This window comes from Pelophylax lessonae, assembly GCF_965119305.1.
Source record: "Pelophylax lessonae genome assembly, chromosome: 7".
NCBI lineage: Eukaryota > Metazoa > Chordata > Amphibia > Anura > Ranidae > Pelophylax > Pelophylax lessonae.
Genome location: NC_138774.1, coordinates 249,114,809 through 249,132,001, shown reverse-complemented (window position 1 = coordinate 249,132,001; position 17,193 = coordinate 249,114,809). Strand labels below are relative to the sequence as shown.

General features: G+C 45.5%; 1 protein-coding gene across 2 annotated transcripts in view; it reads right to left on the bottom strand.

The window, feature by feature from the left end:
- The window catches only part of RABEPK (Rab9 effector protein with kelch motifs), a 222,849-nt gene that overhangs the window by 143,251 nt on the left and 62,405 nt on the right, over positions 1–17,193 (bottom strand). For both annotated transcript variants that reach the window (XM_082264338.1, XM_082264339.1), the window contains exon 4: positions 905–1,057. In XM_082264338.1, the coding sequence (XP_082120464.1) occupies positions 905–1,057 (153 nt within the window). The remainder of the gene's footprint in view (positions 1–904; positions 1,058–17,193) is intronic.

Below are 17,193 nucleotides of genomic sequence, written 5' to 3'. Positions count from 1 at the left end.
CATGTTTGTGGTTGCCTTCGGATTCAAGCCTTATCTGTACTTCCGCCCTTTCCTCTCTGTCACAGCCAGAATCCCGTGCATGCTCAGTAAAAACTAACCAAGCCTCGTTTTAGTATACCGTTACCTTGGTGACAAAGGCCAGCAAACCAATAGGAGTACACATGTAAATATCCTCCCTCTGTTAACCATGGATGTCATTGTTCACACCCACTGTGATGTAGCTGATCACATGGGGTGTTTCAAGAACACTGCTATCTCGCGGGATTGTAATGCCGTGGAGCTTTGCAATCAGAGGCACGGCACATAGTTGCACAGACTGACGTCTTGCTGAGTGTGCCGTAAATGAGGGACAAAACACGCATGCGCGAGTGACGTCACGGACACAAACAACGGCAATATCTCTTAAACAGCGCAGTTTGTATTTTTTTTAAAGCCACATACATGCAAGTTATTGTAAAATGGTTTGCATGCTGTAAAGTTGTTCAGGGGAGTTTACTTCCTCTTTAACCATTGTTTTCTGACTATAAACAAACAAGAGCCCTGTGTTGGAGCAGGACTGATTCTGTTGACATAGATTGTGACACAGCTTTTTGCCTGTTTCTTTGTCGCCGAGCGCGCTAGGATTTCTTTATACAAAAGAGCTGTAAATTGTACCTTCAGCACAAGGAATTAATGGGACTTGGCGCACCAAGCGTGTTTCTATGCGCCAAACTCCATTAATTTCCACAACACTTAGGCATGGTAGTTGTGGGAAGTGTTGCCCTCTGCTGAACCATGGCCTTTTTTGTTGTTAGTATCCATTTCTCATGCAGGCAACAGTATAACCCAGACATTCTAGTATCTTTTGATCAAAAAGAAAAAAGAATACTTTTTCATACAAAGTGTTAATAAAAAGCACACATACCTGGGTTTAATACTTGTACACTATTTTGATTTTCTGCCTGTGTTGCTCCTCCAAACACCCAAATGCTCCCCGGATTTCCAGTTGAGATAAAGCTGGCATGTTCATAACGTGGTAACAATCCTTCCCAGTTTGGGCCATACCATTCATAGGTATCTACAAAGAAAAATTACATGGGAAGCAAAGATTTACCCTGCAGATTTTAATGATAGGGTGACAAATGCATACAATTTTTTTTTTTTTTTTCTTTTTAACATTTAACCAAACATATTTTGGGATCTGATAATTAGTGTACTAAATAGATTGCAGTGCTAGTCCCACTGCAGCCTAAAGATAGATGTTCATCTTCAGGCTTATTTTGTCAAAAAGCCCCCAGGGCTGCAGGTGATCAATATGTAAGAGCCGATATAGTGAACATATGATTGGAATCTTGTCTGATTGGTTACCAATCATCCGTGGGGACTGGTGTGATCAGTGAAAACCTGGATTGAGAGTCACCAGCTATGTGAAGTTGCAGCTCGTGCTTCCAAAGGGAGGACATGGAATAACCTATTCATGCTGGAGAAACAGTGAAACACCAATTGAGGTCGGGAAGGGGATTAAGTATCTTAGGTATTTATTATTTTATGGAACATTGATTATTTTTTCTTTTATGCATCTATATGTTGATCTCAACTTGTGTAGTAATCCGGGTGATTAATGGAAAATCACTTTTGCGTGCTACTGTATTGTAAAAAGTCCAAGTTCATTTTTTAATATGCAAAATATTTGCTGTGAATTCTTTACTTTCTCAGTTGTACATACCCTTTTTCTATATTATTTAAGCCCAACTAAACTAAAAACTTTAATTTAATCACTTGCCTACTGGGCATTTTCACCCCCTACCTGGTCAGGCCACTTTTCAGCTTTCAGTGCTCTCACACTTTGAATGACAAATTGCGCAGTCATGCAACACTGTACCCATATTAAATTTGTCCTTTTTTCACACAAATAGAGCTTGCTTTTGGTGGTATTTAATCACTACTGGGTTTATTTTTTTGTGCTATGAATAAAAAAAGACAGAAAATGTTGTAAAAAAATGGATTTTTGACTTACCGTAAAATCCTTTTCTCTGAAGTTCATTGACAGACGCAGCTTCATATTCTTCTTAATCATTGGGTTATGCTGCCCTCTACAGGAGTAGGACACTAGGCAGGAAAAGTCTTTACCACACCTATGGGGCAGTCCCTGGGGGTATACACTAGAGCTGCACGATTAATCGTATGAAAATTGCGATCTCGATTCACCCCGCCTGACGATCTAACCCTGAAATATGCTTGATTCTTTGCATAGCTGCATAGCAGAGAGAACAGCTGTGGAAAAAAAAAGCCTCCCGGCAAACGCCTATCAGCAAAGTCTCCCAGTAACTATAAACAAAAATGATTACATTGTATCTTCTCCTTCCCTCTGCCAGGGAGAAAGGAAGTTTAACCTCTTAAAGACTGGATCTTTTTCTGACATTTGTTGCTTGCAAGTTAAAATCAGTTTTTTTTGCTAGAAAAGTACTTAGAACCCCCAAACATTTTATATATTTTTTTTAGCAGAGACCCTACAGAATAAAATGGCGATTGTTGTAATATTTTATGTCACACTGTATTTGCGCAGCAGTCTTTCAAACGCAATTAATAGACTTTAATGAATAAAAAAAAACGTAACAGTAAAGTTATCCCAATTTTTTTTTGTTACACAGAGAATCGTGATCTTTATTCCAAGCTAAAAAATCGTGATTCTCATTTTGGCCAGAATCGTGCAGCTCTAGTATACACCCACCCACTCACTCTGCTATAGGCATTCAGTTTTGTAGTAAGCAGTGTCAGAAGAAAAAAACCCCAACCCAACTCATATATAGAGGGGCCGGTGCTGCGTATGTCAATGAACTTCAGAGAAAAGCATTTTACGGTAAGTCAAAAATCCAGTTTTCTTTATCGTTCATTGACAGATGCAGCTCCATATTCTTCTTAACCATTGGGATATCCCAAAGCAGTATTAACATGAGGGGTGGGAAAACAATGCAGAAAGGAACGTAAAATTTGCCTTCATAGGGAAAGGTAGAACCTGACCCTTAAGTGAATAAGCCTGTGGCCTGATCCATCTGGATATGGCCGCAGCAGACGCAGCCAATCCCTTCCGAGGTCCTTCCGTAAGGACCAAAAGAGAGTTTGATTTCCTAAAAGACTCAGTAGACGCCAGGTAAACCCTAATTGCCCGAAACACATCCAAAGAATGCAAAGCAATTTCTTTAGGATGCTTGGGCTTAGGACAAAGTGAAGGCAGCACAATGTCTTCTTTTAAAAATGGATATCAGAGACCACCTTAGGAAGAAAAGACTGATTTGGTCGAAGTACCACTTTATCTCTGTGGACCACCAGATAGGATACGGCAAGACAGCGCCACCAATCCAGACACCCAGCGCGCAGAGGTAATAAAAAGGCTACCTTCTGTGACAGTGTAAGCAGAGGAATCTCCCTAATGTTTTCAAAGGGAGGTTTCTGAAGTACTAGGTTAAGATCCCATGGAGGTAACGGGGACCATATTGGAGGAGCCATATGGCGAACTACTTGGATAAAGGTGCCAATCAAAGAATGCGTAGCTAAAGGACGTTGAAAAAACACCACCAAGGCCGACACCTGGCCCTTAATAGTACCCAAGGCAACCGCTGCTCAATCCATCCCTGGAGGAAGGCCAATATCCTAGTCACTGAAAATGAGTGTGGATGCACCTTAATCGATTCACACCATGCAATATACATTTTCCATGTACGATGATAAATCTTCCTAGAGGTAGATTTCCTAGCCTTCAACAGTGTAGGAGTCACTGAGTCAGAAATACCCCTATCCTTCAATACCTGGCTTTCAACAGCCACGCCGTTAGAGCCAGCAACTGTAAAGCAGGATGGAAGATCGGCCCTTGAGACAGCAGATCTTCCCTGAGAGGAAGTCTCCAAGGAACATTGGCGATCAACCTTACCAGATCGGCGTACCAAGACCGGCGAGGCCAGTCTGGAGCCACCAGAATGACTGGAAACCCTTCTAGCTCTATTTTGCGCAGAAGCCTCGGCAGAAGTTTTAGTGAAGGAAACGCATAGATAAGCCGATACTGACCCCAAGGAGCCACCAGTGCGTCTGTGGCGTCGGCCAGAGGATCCCGAGACCTGGCCACAAACCTCTGTACCTTCTTGTTGAGCTGAGAGGCTAACAGGTCCACATCAGGTGTCCCCTGCCGGACACAGAGCAGGTGAAACACCTCTGGGTGAAGGGACCATTCCCCCTGATCCAATACCCGACGACTCAAGTAATCTTTATATGAATAGAACAATATTCAGCGCTGAACTTTACTCTACACAATATAAAGATATGCAGCTGAACACTCAAGGGCAATCCCTTAAAACCTCCATGAAAAGACTCAAGTAATCCGCCTGTCAATTTTCCCCATTTGGTCCGTTAGCTCTGCAAGGCCCGGGGGAAGCGGTTCTGCTTCCAAATTACCTTTTAGTAACTTTGCCCATTCTGTTATGGTCTGGGACACAAGAGTGATAGCAAAGACCGGTCTAAGTATTGAACCCGCTAACACATGCAAGTGGCGGGACAGGGTCTCCATCCTTCTATTAACAGGGTCTTTAAAGACTGGAGACTCCTCCACCGGGACCACAGTAGATTTGTTCAGTCTGAAGACCGGATGGTCCACCTTCGGTGAAACGGTCCATTTATTCACTACAGCGTCTGCAAAGGGGTAGCACCTCTTAAAGTGCTTCGGAACCACTAATGTGTTTATCACTGTTCAGTGACAATTTTGTCAAAAAGTTAAGGACAAAGGAAAACCTTGCCCGACTTCTGATATTTGCGCGTGCCAAAGGACACCTGCGTCCCTGATGCTGTAGAATCATCAGAGTTTCCCACACTGACACTATAAGTGCCTCCACCAGCGCGTTTTCCCACGCGGCTGCAGATGAGGATAGTTCATGCTCACCATCAGTGTGATGACGCAGATCCCTCAGGGTGACTCGCTTCCGTGGAGGCCATATCAACCTCAGAATCTGAGGATACAGATGAGGCAGTGGACGTTTTTTACTAGTCCTCTTTTTAAGAACCAAATCAACTTTTGACACCAGGGTTTCCAAAACGGCTGTTAAGGCAGACAAGGGTTGAGACCTGGGAGGTCCCCAACTCCAAGGAGGGGATCAAAAGGTGGAACTTGCTCCTGGGACTGCATGTTATCCCGGGGACAGCACAGTGCCACTTTAAGAATACTGCAGAAAAACAGCCCCACACAGATGCACCAGAAGTACTAAAAGTCCCAGCACACTAAACTGCAATATAGCAGAGTGGGAGAGCGACCTACAGGGACTCAAATCCACTCACCACCACCCGATATCAGGGAAAGCAGAGCCGGCATGAAATGTGCAGAAAAAAAAAATCTTCACAGGAAGAGGAAGTAACTGGTTCAGCACTAGAGTTAGACCTGCTATACATTGTTCTCAGACTACGAGAAAATGGCCGCCCGATGCATTTCAATGGTCAACTACTAAGAGATGGCTGCCGAGCTTAATACTGCTTATCTACTGGAAAATGGCAGCGTCCACGGCACGCCATGCGGTCTACAGAATCCCCCGAGGAATCCAGCGATCATCAGGCATAGGGGGGCCCTGGCAGGGACCCCCACCAGGATTAACTTCCCCCCAGCAGATCGCACGATCAGCGGCATCGGCGCATCCCCCCATCGCCTCCTACAGCACCTGCACCGTACCCGACTAAGGTAGGAATCTCTTATGAAATAGTGGGGAAGATGATCTGAGGGGGGAGCCTTGGATGGTCGATGGGGGAAGTTCCCTAGGAACCCCACATACAAGGGGGGGACATGGGGGATGGGGGATAATGCGAGGGTCCAACCGTCCCAGGGAGGGGCCCACGTCCGTACCGAGATATGGGAGGGACACTACTCACCATACCAACGATATGCAGGTGGGTGCCACTCCAGACAGACCGCCTCTCCAACCAAGGGGTACGCTGCGACTCAAGCCAAACCAGGTCGTGTGCGTCCCAGCGAGGTGTTAGACAGAAGGTTTCCTTTTTACATAGAAAACATGCTGGGACCGAAATCAGGGAAGCAGGGAACTAGGTCCTATTCCTGAACTAGGCAGAAAAAGACGGAATGCCTATAGCAGAGTGAGTGGGTGTATACCCCCAGGGACTGCCCCATAGGCGTGGTAAAGACTTTTATGGCCCAGTGTCCTACTCCTATAGGGGGCAGCATAACCCAATGGTTAAAAAGAATATGGAGCTGCGTCTGTCAATGAACGATCGAGAAAATGCATTTTTCTTTGTGTCTGTTTGAAAATTTTGCAAATTAGTAATTTTTATTGATACATTTTGGCCAAAATTTATACTGCTACATATATTTGGTAAAAATAACCCAAATTAGTATAAATTATTTGGTCTTTGTGAACGTTATAGAATCTACAAGCTATGGTGTCAATCACTGAAAATTGATCACACCTGATGTATTGACAGACCATCTCATTTCTTAAGACACTAACTGACCCCTTTTTTGAAAGTAGACATTCCAAGGTATTTAGTAAGAGGCATGGTGAGTTTTTTGAAGTTGTAATTTTTTCCAACAATTCTTTGCAAAATGAAGATTTGTTTTTTTTTACTAAACAGGTTAATTCTCTCACGTGGCTTATGCACACGTGTGAGACTTTTTCCCAGCCTAGCCACATACAGAGGCCCAACATGCAGGGAGCACCGTCAGGTGTTCTAGGGACATAAATTACGCATCTAGTGTCAAAACTACTTATAATACTTTGAAGGCCCTGGAGCACTAGGACTATGGAAACACCCACAAAATGACCCTATTTTGGAAAGCAAAACACCCGAACGCATATTCTACTAGGCATAATGAGACTTTTAAATGTGTCATTTTTTTCTGCAGGTTTTTGGAAAATGTGGAAAGAAAATAAAAACGCTATTTTTTTTTTTTTCACACAAAGTCGTCCATTTATGCAATATTTCTAACACATAGCATGTACATAGCAAAAATTGCACCCCAAAATACATTCTTCTACTCCTGAGTATGGTGATTCCACATGTGCCAGACCTTTACACAACCTGGCCAACATTCAAGTAGCACCTTCAGGTGTTCTAGGAGCATAAATTACACATCTAATGTCATGACGAGCTATCACACTTTAGAAGACCCTGGAGCACCAGGACAATGAAAACGCCCCAACGTATATTCTACGATTCATAATGAGTCTTTTTTCCCACAAGTTTTTGGGAAGTGTAGAAAGAAAATGAAAACACATTTTTGTTTTTAACAAAGTTGTCCATTTACACAATATTTCTAACACGTCTATTTTAAATAGACGTGTTCACTACAATAAAGTCTATTGAGGAAAGGGTAAAAAAAAAAAAATATTACCTGTAGTTTTAGTAGTGCAGTTGTCCACAAAGGAGAGCATTGGTCCAGGCAGCAGGCAGGGATGTGCTTAGCGACAACAAAAATAATTATCCAAGTAGCAGGCAGGAATATTGTCTATAGTCAGTACAGATATATTGTCAGCATAGCCAAAGCACTTGTCCAAAAGAATTGTCCAGGTAGAGACATGGTCAGCAGAGCCAAAATATTGGTCCTGGCACACTCTTACCTGCAGATACCCATTTTACCTCTCTCCAGCCTTTCATAAACATACTGCCTCCTGCTACAGCTAAATATTTCCATAGTACAGGTAGCAGCCAGAGGTGTGGTCAGTTCATGCGGCAGGCAGAGGCATGATGGCAGTAAGTCAACAGCAGGCTGGGGGCCTAGGTCAGGTAAGACCTGGGCACAGGGGTAGAGGCTTCTCCCACCCAAATCTCTTTGAAGAAGCCCCTGGACTCCAGACCCTAATCCGGAAAAGACAAAACCCAGAGAAAACCCAAAAACTGGATTTTTGTCCTACCATAATATCCTTTTCTCGGATGTTCATTGACGGACACAGCTCCATATCTTTGTTGACCCTTGGGTTATGCTGCTCTCCTTAGAAGTAGGACACTAGGCGGAAAAGAATTGACTACGCCTATAGGGCAGTCCCAGGGGGTATACGCCCACTTCCTGCTATAGAAATTTAGTTTTGTAACAAGGAGTATCAGAAGAATACATAACTCAACTCAACAGAGGGGTGGGTGCTGTGTCTGTCAATTAACATCAGAGAAAATGATTTTACGGAAAGACAAAAATACAGTTCTTTCGTTCATTGACAGATACAGCTCTATATCGTCTTTGATCCTTGAGGCGTCCCAAAGCAGTGTCAACATGAGGGGTGGGAAAAACACAGCAATAAACATATTTCCCAAAAGGGCTAAACTTAGCCAACCAGGTAAACCAGGAGCTAAACCAGGAACAACTGGAGCTCACCTACCAGGAAAAAAAGAACACCCTCAAGAGGATAGACCCTCTGCAACAGCAGCCTTAAAAACTTTGCGGCCAAACGCAGCATCCGCAGAGGCTAGTACATCCACCTTGTAAAACTTTGTGAATGTGAGTACAGACGACCAGGTGGCCGCCTTGCAAACCTGGGCCACGACGCCTGATGACGGAAGGCCCAGGAGGCACTAAGCACCCTGGTAGAATGTGTCTTAACAAGGAAAAGAGGAACATGACCCTTGCTAGAATAGGCAAGCATCACCATCTGCCTGATACATCTGGAAATGGTTGTAGCAGTTGCAGCCTGCCCCTTAAAAGAACCATCCGTTAGAACAAACAAGGAATCCGATTTGCGAATCGATTCAGTCATCACCAAGTACTCCCTGATGGCCCAAACCACAACCAGGGAATGCAAGGAAATTTCGACTTAGGACATAATGAAGGCAACATAATGTCTTTATTTAAGTGGAACCCCGAGAAAATCTTAGGAAGGAACGACTGACAGGTACCTAGTACCACTTTGTCCCTGTGAACCACCAGGTAAGGTGACTGACAGGACAACGCAGCCAGCTCTGAGACCCTGCGTGCAGAAGTAATAAGCTACCAAGAAAGCCACCCCCTGTGACAGAGTAAGCAAAGAAAGTTCACAAATTTTTTTTAAAAGGCGGTTTTTGAAGAGCTAACGGTACCAAATTAAGATCCCACGGAGGCACCAGGGACCTTACCGGAGGAGCCAGATGGCGAACCCCCTGCATGAAGGTGTGAACCAAGGAATTTGTGGCTAACGGGCATTGGAAAAAAAAATGGTAAAGCTGAAATCTGACCGTTACATAGTAGTTAGGGTTGAATAAAGACAACAGTCCATCCAGTTCAACCTGTGTAGGTGTGTGTGTGTTTCAGTGACGATATTCATTTCCCATATCCCTGAATGTTGTGTTCTTTGAGATGCACGTCCAATAGTCTTTTAAAAGTATTGATATTCCCTGCTGATACCACCAATTGTGGAAGAGAGTTCCACATTCTTACCGCCCTGACAGTGAAAAACCCCCTACGTAGCTTGAGGTTAAACAGCTTCTCCTCTAATCTCATTGTGTGGCCACATGTCCTCTTACATTCTCTTAGACTAAATAGTTTATTTCCTATGCTTGGATCGCCATTGAGGTATTTGAAAATCGCTATCATCTCCCCTTTCAGGCGTCTTTTCTCCAGGGAGAATAAGTTAAGCGTGTCTAATCGCTCCTTGTACTTAAGGTCTTCCAATCCCCTAATTCGTTTCGTTGCCCTTCTTTGGACTCTCTCCAGTTCCAGCACATCCCTTCTGAGGACTGGTGACCAGAACTGGACAGAATACTCCAGATGTGGCCGGACCAGAGTTTTATAAAGTGGCAGGATTATAGTTTTATCTCTGGAATAAATCCTCTTCTTTATGCATGCTAATATTCTGCCGGCTTTGGCAGCTGCAGCTTGACATTGCATGCTGTTGCTTAGCCTATCTTCCACTAGGACCTCCAGATCTTTCTCCATCCTTGATTCTCCCAGAGGTTCCCCCCCTAGTGAGTAGTTTGTGTTTATGTTTTTAGCCCCCAAGTACATTACCTTACATTTCTCCACATTAACCCTCATTTGCCATGTTGTTGCCCACTTTGTTATTTTGTTCAGGTCATTCTGTAATATTTATACATTGTGATGTGAAATTATTGCTCTGCCTATTTTTGTGTCATCTGCGAAAACGGAAATTGAACTATTAATCCCGTCCTCTATTATTTAAAAAATAAATTGAAAAGAATTGGTCCTAGAACAGAGCCTTGGGGTACCCCACTTATCACTCCAGACAAGTCTGAGTACACGTTATTTATCACCACCTATGGGACACGTCCCTGTAACCAGTTTTCTATTCAAGAACAAACCTTGCGGTCGATGCCTGCAGTCCTTAGCTTGTAGATTAAGCGTTTATGGGGAACTGTATCGAATGCCTTCACAAAATCCAGATACACCACATCCACAGGTCTCCCCCTGCCTAGTTCGTTGCTCACCTCCTCGTAGAATGTTAACAAAATTGGTCTGGCATGAACGTCCCTTTGTAAACCCATGCTGATTACAACTAATGATACGGTTGTCCCCAGCAAATTCTTGGATATAGTCCCTTATCATCACCTCCAATAATTTACATACTATTGATGTCAGGCTGACTGGCCTATAGTTTCCCAGAATATTTCTCTGCCCTTTTTTGAATATTGGTATCACATTGGCTTTCCTCCAGTCAGCTGGTACAGTTCCTGTCAGTATACTGACTGCAAAGATTAGGAACAACGGTCTAGATATAACCCGACTGATTTCCTTGAGTACTCTCGGGTGGGCCAAATGCTGATCTATACCGCTTTGTAGAAATTTCAGCAGACATGACACTGTGTAAAGGAACAGAAGAAAACCCCCCCGAGACTCACACCAGGTAATGTACGCCTTCCAAACGAGATGATAAATCATCCTAGGAGTAGATTTCCTAGCTTTTAACAGAGTAAGAATTACTGAATCGGACAACCCTCTGTCCTTCAGTACCTGGCTTTCAATAGCCAAGCCGTTAAAGCCAGCGACCGTAAAGCAGGATGGAAGATGGGTCCTTGAGACAAAAAGATCTTCCATGAGAGGAAGTCGCCAAGGGGCATCAGCTACCAGTCATACCAGGCCTGCATAACAAGGCCGTGGAGGCCAGTTTGGGGCCACCAGAATGACTGGAATTCCTTCTGCCTCAATTCTGCACTTTTGCTGCCCCCTTGATGATTGACATATGCCATAGTCGTGGTGGTGTCCGATTGAATCCTTACCGGATACCCCTGCAGACGATCCAATTAAATCCTTACCCGACACCCCTGCAGACGATCCGTCCACTGGTACAGGCAAAGCCTGATCGCCCTAATTGGCAGGATACTGGACTCCTCCCGAGACCAAACTCCCTTGGCCGATTCCCTGCCCAAGACCCCCCCCCCACCCCCACCCGGACAGGCTAGCATCCATGGAAACCACCGTCCAGTACAGGGGAAGAAAGAACTTTTCCTGCCGGGCGCTGGGGAATGGAGCCACCACAGTAAAGATCCCCTCGTACTCCAGCACAACAGGACCAGATTGTCCAGGGACAGAGGATTCTTGTCCCATATATTCAAAATCTTCTTTTAAGGAGGTCTGGCATGAAACTGAGCAAACAACCACCTCGAAGGTGGACACCATCAAACCCAGCAGAGAGATGATCAGTGGTTGGATAACAGGAGCCAAATCGCATGCTGCAACTTCAGCAGTTTTGTTTCTGGAAGAAACACCCAGCTGGAGGCTGAATTCAGAGTCAGGCCCAGGTAGTCCAATTTGTTGGATGGAGTCAGAGCTGATTTTTGAAATTCAGTGTCCAGCCGAACTATTGCAGAGTGATGTCGAAATTGTCCTGTAGGGCAGACTGAGACTCTGCTCGCAGAAGGAGATCATCCAGGTATGTATGTAAAAGAAAAAAGGAGAGTTGGGACTTTATATGAGACTCCTGACCAACAGAGTCTCCATCCCTGATGCATAAAGCAAAATTGGGACTTTGTGTGAGGTGTGACCAGTCATAGATAAACATATATAATGGCAAGTGAGACCAGAAGGATAATAATAAAACTGTCAGTTTGTTGACTGTCTAAAGACCAAAAAATGGGTACAACCAAACATGCTCAGTAGAACCATGTAACCATGGGAAGGGATGTCTGGTTTTTCTGAATCACTTTCTTGAGGTCATGCCACAGCATCTCAATCGGGTTGAGGTCAGGACTCTGACTGGGCCACTTCAGAAGGCGTATTTTCTTCGGTTTAAGCCATTCTGTTGTTGATTTACTTCTATGCTTTGGGTCATTGTCCTGTTGCAACACCCATCTTCTGTTGAGCTTCAGCTGGTAGACAGATGGCCTTAAGTTCTCCTGCAAAATGTCTTGATAAACTTGGGAATTCATTTTTCCTTCGATGATAGCAATCCGTTCAGGCCCTGATGCAGCAAAGGAGACCCCAAACCATGATGCCCCCACCACCATGCTTCACAGTTGGGATGAGGTTTTGATGTTGGTGTGCTGTGCCTCTTTTTCACCACACATAGTGTTGTGTGTTTCTTCCAAACAACTCAACTTTGGTTTCATCTGTCCACAGAATATTTTGCCAGTACCGCTGTGGAACATCCAGGTGCTCTTGTGCAAACAGTAAATGTGCTTTGGACAGCATTGGCTTCCTCTGTGGTATCCTCCCATGAAATCCATTCTTGTATAGTGTTTTACGTATTGTAGATTCGCTAACAGGGATGTTAGCTGTAACGGCACCCCAGACACAAAAGGGTTAAAACCGTTTAGGAGATCTTCCCCTTCCAGAGCTACAGGCACAGCTACTTGCAGGACACCAAACTCCCGAACTGGAAACCAAGGAATGATGCAAACAGTGTAGCTGGAACCTTATGAATGCTGGACATACAGCTGAATAGGAAAAACCATATGAAGGGTTTACACTCCTAGCAGTCAAACTGGAACAGCATACAATAAATCCCCCCAATAACGAGACAAGGCTCCGCGTTGAGGTTAAAACAGGAACAACAACATTTATTGGAAGAACACAGCATACTTTTATACAGAATTGGTCAATTGTAAAGTACCTGCAGTTCCCAATAAGGTCCTCTCCAGCCATGCAAATGAGGGCTTGAAAATGAGTCAGCAGTCATTGGTCAGATAGCTTGACCAGAAGGACTGCCATGTGCAAGGAGACAGAAGCCCCAGGGGGTAATCAATGTACACAATAGTCAGACCCAGAACAATGGTTCCCTAACGAGCCCTCAATACACATTACTCTGAGTGTCAATACATCCCTTAGCAGACAACAGGTGAGGTCATTAGCACACCTGACAATAGGTGAATGGAAAGCCACCTCAGACCAAAAGCAACATTGTTTAGACAGCCCGTCTCCACATTGAACTTCCTGGAATGACCATATTAGGAGTGCATGGGATAGGCATAAGGCTATCCTTCATATAAGATAGGGCCAGGGACTATTCATAGGATTCAGATATATTGGGCAGACTAGATGGGCCAAATGGTTCTTATCTGCTGACACATTCTATGTTTCTTTGCACTTCCTGTGCCTTACAGTTTACAGGAATAAGGTTTAGCTTCCAGGATAGAGGCAAGACTCCATTAGCCACATGGTTAAAGAAACACAAAAAGACACAAAAATGCATAACTCCCAGTCTACTGAACAGAACCCCCCCCCCCCCACACTCAACCCATCCCCAGATAGCCTGGATCTGAGCGCTCAACATATCCAAACAGCGCTCAGATGCCACAAACACAGTCAAATCGCCATGGGGTTTACGTTTAGCATGGGCTGATGAGAGGGGTCCATAGTCCCATTGCAGGAGGCGAGCAACCAGGCTTCTCCAATGCCCAGTGGTGAGATTGGTCTCGTCACATTAGCATTTGCCATTGACTTTTGTAAGTCTTTAGCGGACACTCTAGGATTCTTCTTCACCTCATTGAGCAGTCTGCGCTGTGCTCTTGCAGTCATCTTTACAGGACGGCCACTCCTAGGGAGAGTAGCAGCAGTGCTGAACTTTCTCCATCTATAGACAATTTGTCTTACCGTGGACCGATGAACAGCAAGGCTTTTGGAGATACTTTTATAACCCTTTCCAGCTTTATGCAAGTCAACAATTCTTAATCATAGGTCTTCTGGGAGCTCTTTTGTGCGAGGCATCATTCACATCAGGCAATTCTTCTTGTGAAAAGCAAACCCAGAACTGATGTGTGTTTTTTATAGGGCAGGGCAGCTGTAACCAACACTTCCAATCTCATCTCATTGATTGAACTCCAGTTGGCTGATATCTCACTCCAATTTGCGCTTGGAGATGTCATTATTCTAGGGGTTCACATACTTTTTCCACCTGCACCGTGAATGTTTACTTTCTGTGTTCCATAAAAACATGGCAACATTCCATTCTTTGTGTGTTATCAGTTTAAGCAGACTGGGATTGTCTATTGCTGTGACTTAGATCAGATCACATTTTATGACCAATTTGTGCAGAAATCCATATCATTCCAAAGGGTTCACATACTTTTTCTTGCAGCTGTATATTGGCATAAGAAGGTAAGCATCCTTGATCGATAGAAGCCAGAAAATCCCATTGACGAAGGGATGCCACTACAATGCGAATAGACTCCATTCTAAATTTCTGAACCCGCACAAAGTGGTTTAGGGCCTTCCCGAGGTTCATGATTGGACAGACCCTTGCCCTCCTTCCTGGGGACAGTAAAAAGGTTTGAATAAAACCCCTGAAAATGTTCAGACTCTGGAACTGGTATAATGACTCCTTGTGAGAGCAAATCCTTAACCGACCTGAGAAGGCTCTGTAGCCGATCCAGGGACAGACACAGGTTGGAAGGAAAGAACCTTGCCAGATGCAAGGACTGAAACTCGATCAACTCGTGTACCAATTTGTCTTGAACGAAGGAGGTCCACGGGTGGGGAAAGAAGCGAAGACGCCCCTGTACGGGTGAGGGCGCCCCTTCAGGCAGAGGAGGACTTGTCTGCGGGGCCAGCGGAGCCCACTTTTGATTTACCAACCCAGGGTCTCTTTGACCCTCCCGAGTATGTACAGATTTAGAACCCTTGTCCTGCGACCCCGCGGGATGAAAGGGCCACTTGTGGGCAGAGAAGACAGGACCAGATTTGCGGCGAGGCTCTCTGCTTTTAGTAATCTGCGGAAGCAGGGTGCTCTTGCCTACGTGCGACCTTTAATGATCTCTTCCATAGAAACTTTGAACAAGCGGTCCCCCAAAAAGGGGAGATCTGTCAGCACCTTTTCCGCAGACCAGCATTTCAGCAAAATCATGCGGTGAAGAGTCCCCGCTGTGACAGACATCCTGCAGGCCAAAGGGGCCGCACCCAGATAGGCATTACAGATATACTGTAACCCCTGTATCAACTGATCCACCAGCTCAGGGGGATAGAGACCCCCTTCCAAATCCTGGCGTAGAAGCTTTGCCCATTCTGTCAAGGTCTGGGAGACCAAGGTTATGGCAAACACTGGCCTCAAAATTGAACCCGCCACGGTAAAAAGGTAGCAGACCAGAGACTCCGCCTTCCTGTCTACAGGGTGTTTAAAAGGCAGAGTGTCCTCCACTGGTAGCAGTATAACTTTAACCTGGAAACCTGAGAATCTACCGGTGGAACTGTCAGTTTCTTTAAGAGGGACTCCTCAAAAAGGATAGCTCCTAGCGAAATGCTTAGGTATCCCAACCATGTGTTTCGGGGGAACCCCACTGACTAGCGACAATCTTGTCGAAATAGGCAGGAAAGAGGAACATCTTAGTCCCCTTGGATGGTCTGCGGGTATCATATTGTACCGGCGCAGCCGATACAGCATTAGCCGTGTCCTCCATTTTTAAAGTTACCCGCACTGATACAAACAGTGCCTCCACCAGCTCTTTTTCTTGCGCAGATGTAGTGGAAGAGGAATCATCCTCATTGTCAGAGCACTCCCAAGTGTGTGGGCGCAGACCCCGTGGGGTGACTCACGTCTGCAGTGCCCAAATCAGCCTCAGAATCTGAGGATGCAGGTGAAGGCGGGGGGCCCTTTTTGTAGGTTTTTTATTAAGAGCCATATGCACTTTGGACACCAGGGACTCCAGAACTGCTGTCATGGCCGCCAGGGCAGACTGAGATCCAAAGGGTCCCGCAGCTTCTGAGAGTGGGTCAGGTGGTGACGTGCTCTAGAGACTCCATAGTAACCTGAGGACCGACTGTGCACAGATGGCACCACAGATCCCATCGCACCAAGCAGTGCTGCTATAGCAGAAGAGGGAGTATGTACAGCCCCAAGGACTCACCACCATCGACTTAGAAGGGACAGAGAGCGCCAAGCTGCCTGCTGCACGCTGACCAGAAAGGAAAAAGGAATTACTGTCAGTAGAGGCCCACCGCCAAGCACTGCTCCTTTCAGCGACAAGAAAATGGCTGCTGCATTGATTTAAATGGGAAACCACTAAAACATGGTTGCCGGACCACACAAACATGGCCGCCGAGCTCCCATGCAATCAGCCATGGGAAAATGGCGGCGCCACGCGGCGGGCGCGCGACTCCCGGGACCCCCAGGGACTCTTCAGATACTTAAGCCCAGCAAGGGGGGATCTAGCCAGGGACCCCCCCCCCCAAGGACATTTTTTCCCATAAAAATATCAAATGGAGCCACCGCAGTGCACTCCTTCCCCCACACCCCCACCAACCCGGGAGGGGCCCGCGTCGACCCTGAAATTTCCCAGAGGGGAGGGGGGACACTACTCAACACACCTTGGACCAGCGGGCACAACTCCGGGCAGATCACCTCCACATCTTGGAATGGGGGATGCTGCGGGCCAGAGGTATGCTGTGACTCAGGCCGCAACCAGGTTGTGTGTGTCCTTGCGAGGTGCTTCACTTGAAGGCCAGTCCCCGTCCTAGCGCGGAACTGCGGTCTGCACACACTTGCTGGCCAGACCATGAGGATCTAAGATATCCAGTGCTTCACCCAGTCGGGCAGTTGATTGTAGCTCTCGCAGACTTGATTGTAAAAAGAAAAACAACAAAAGGAAAAAAGTTCCATTTAAAAAAGGAAAAAAAAATGCTAGGACCAAAGATCCCAGCAGGGAGCTAGGTCCTTACTCCTGACTAGGCAGAAAAATAACTGTCCAATAGCAGGAAGTGGGAGTATACCCCCTGGGAGCAGCATAATCCAAGGGTAAAAGAACATATGGAACTGTGTCCATCAACGAACAAAAGAGAAAATTTGTTTTCTCCATCCGGAAAAAACATATGTGAGACCC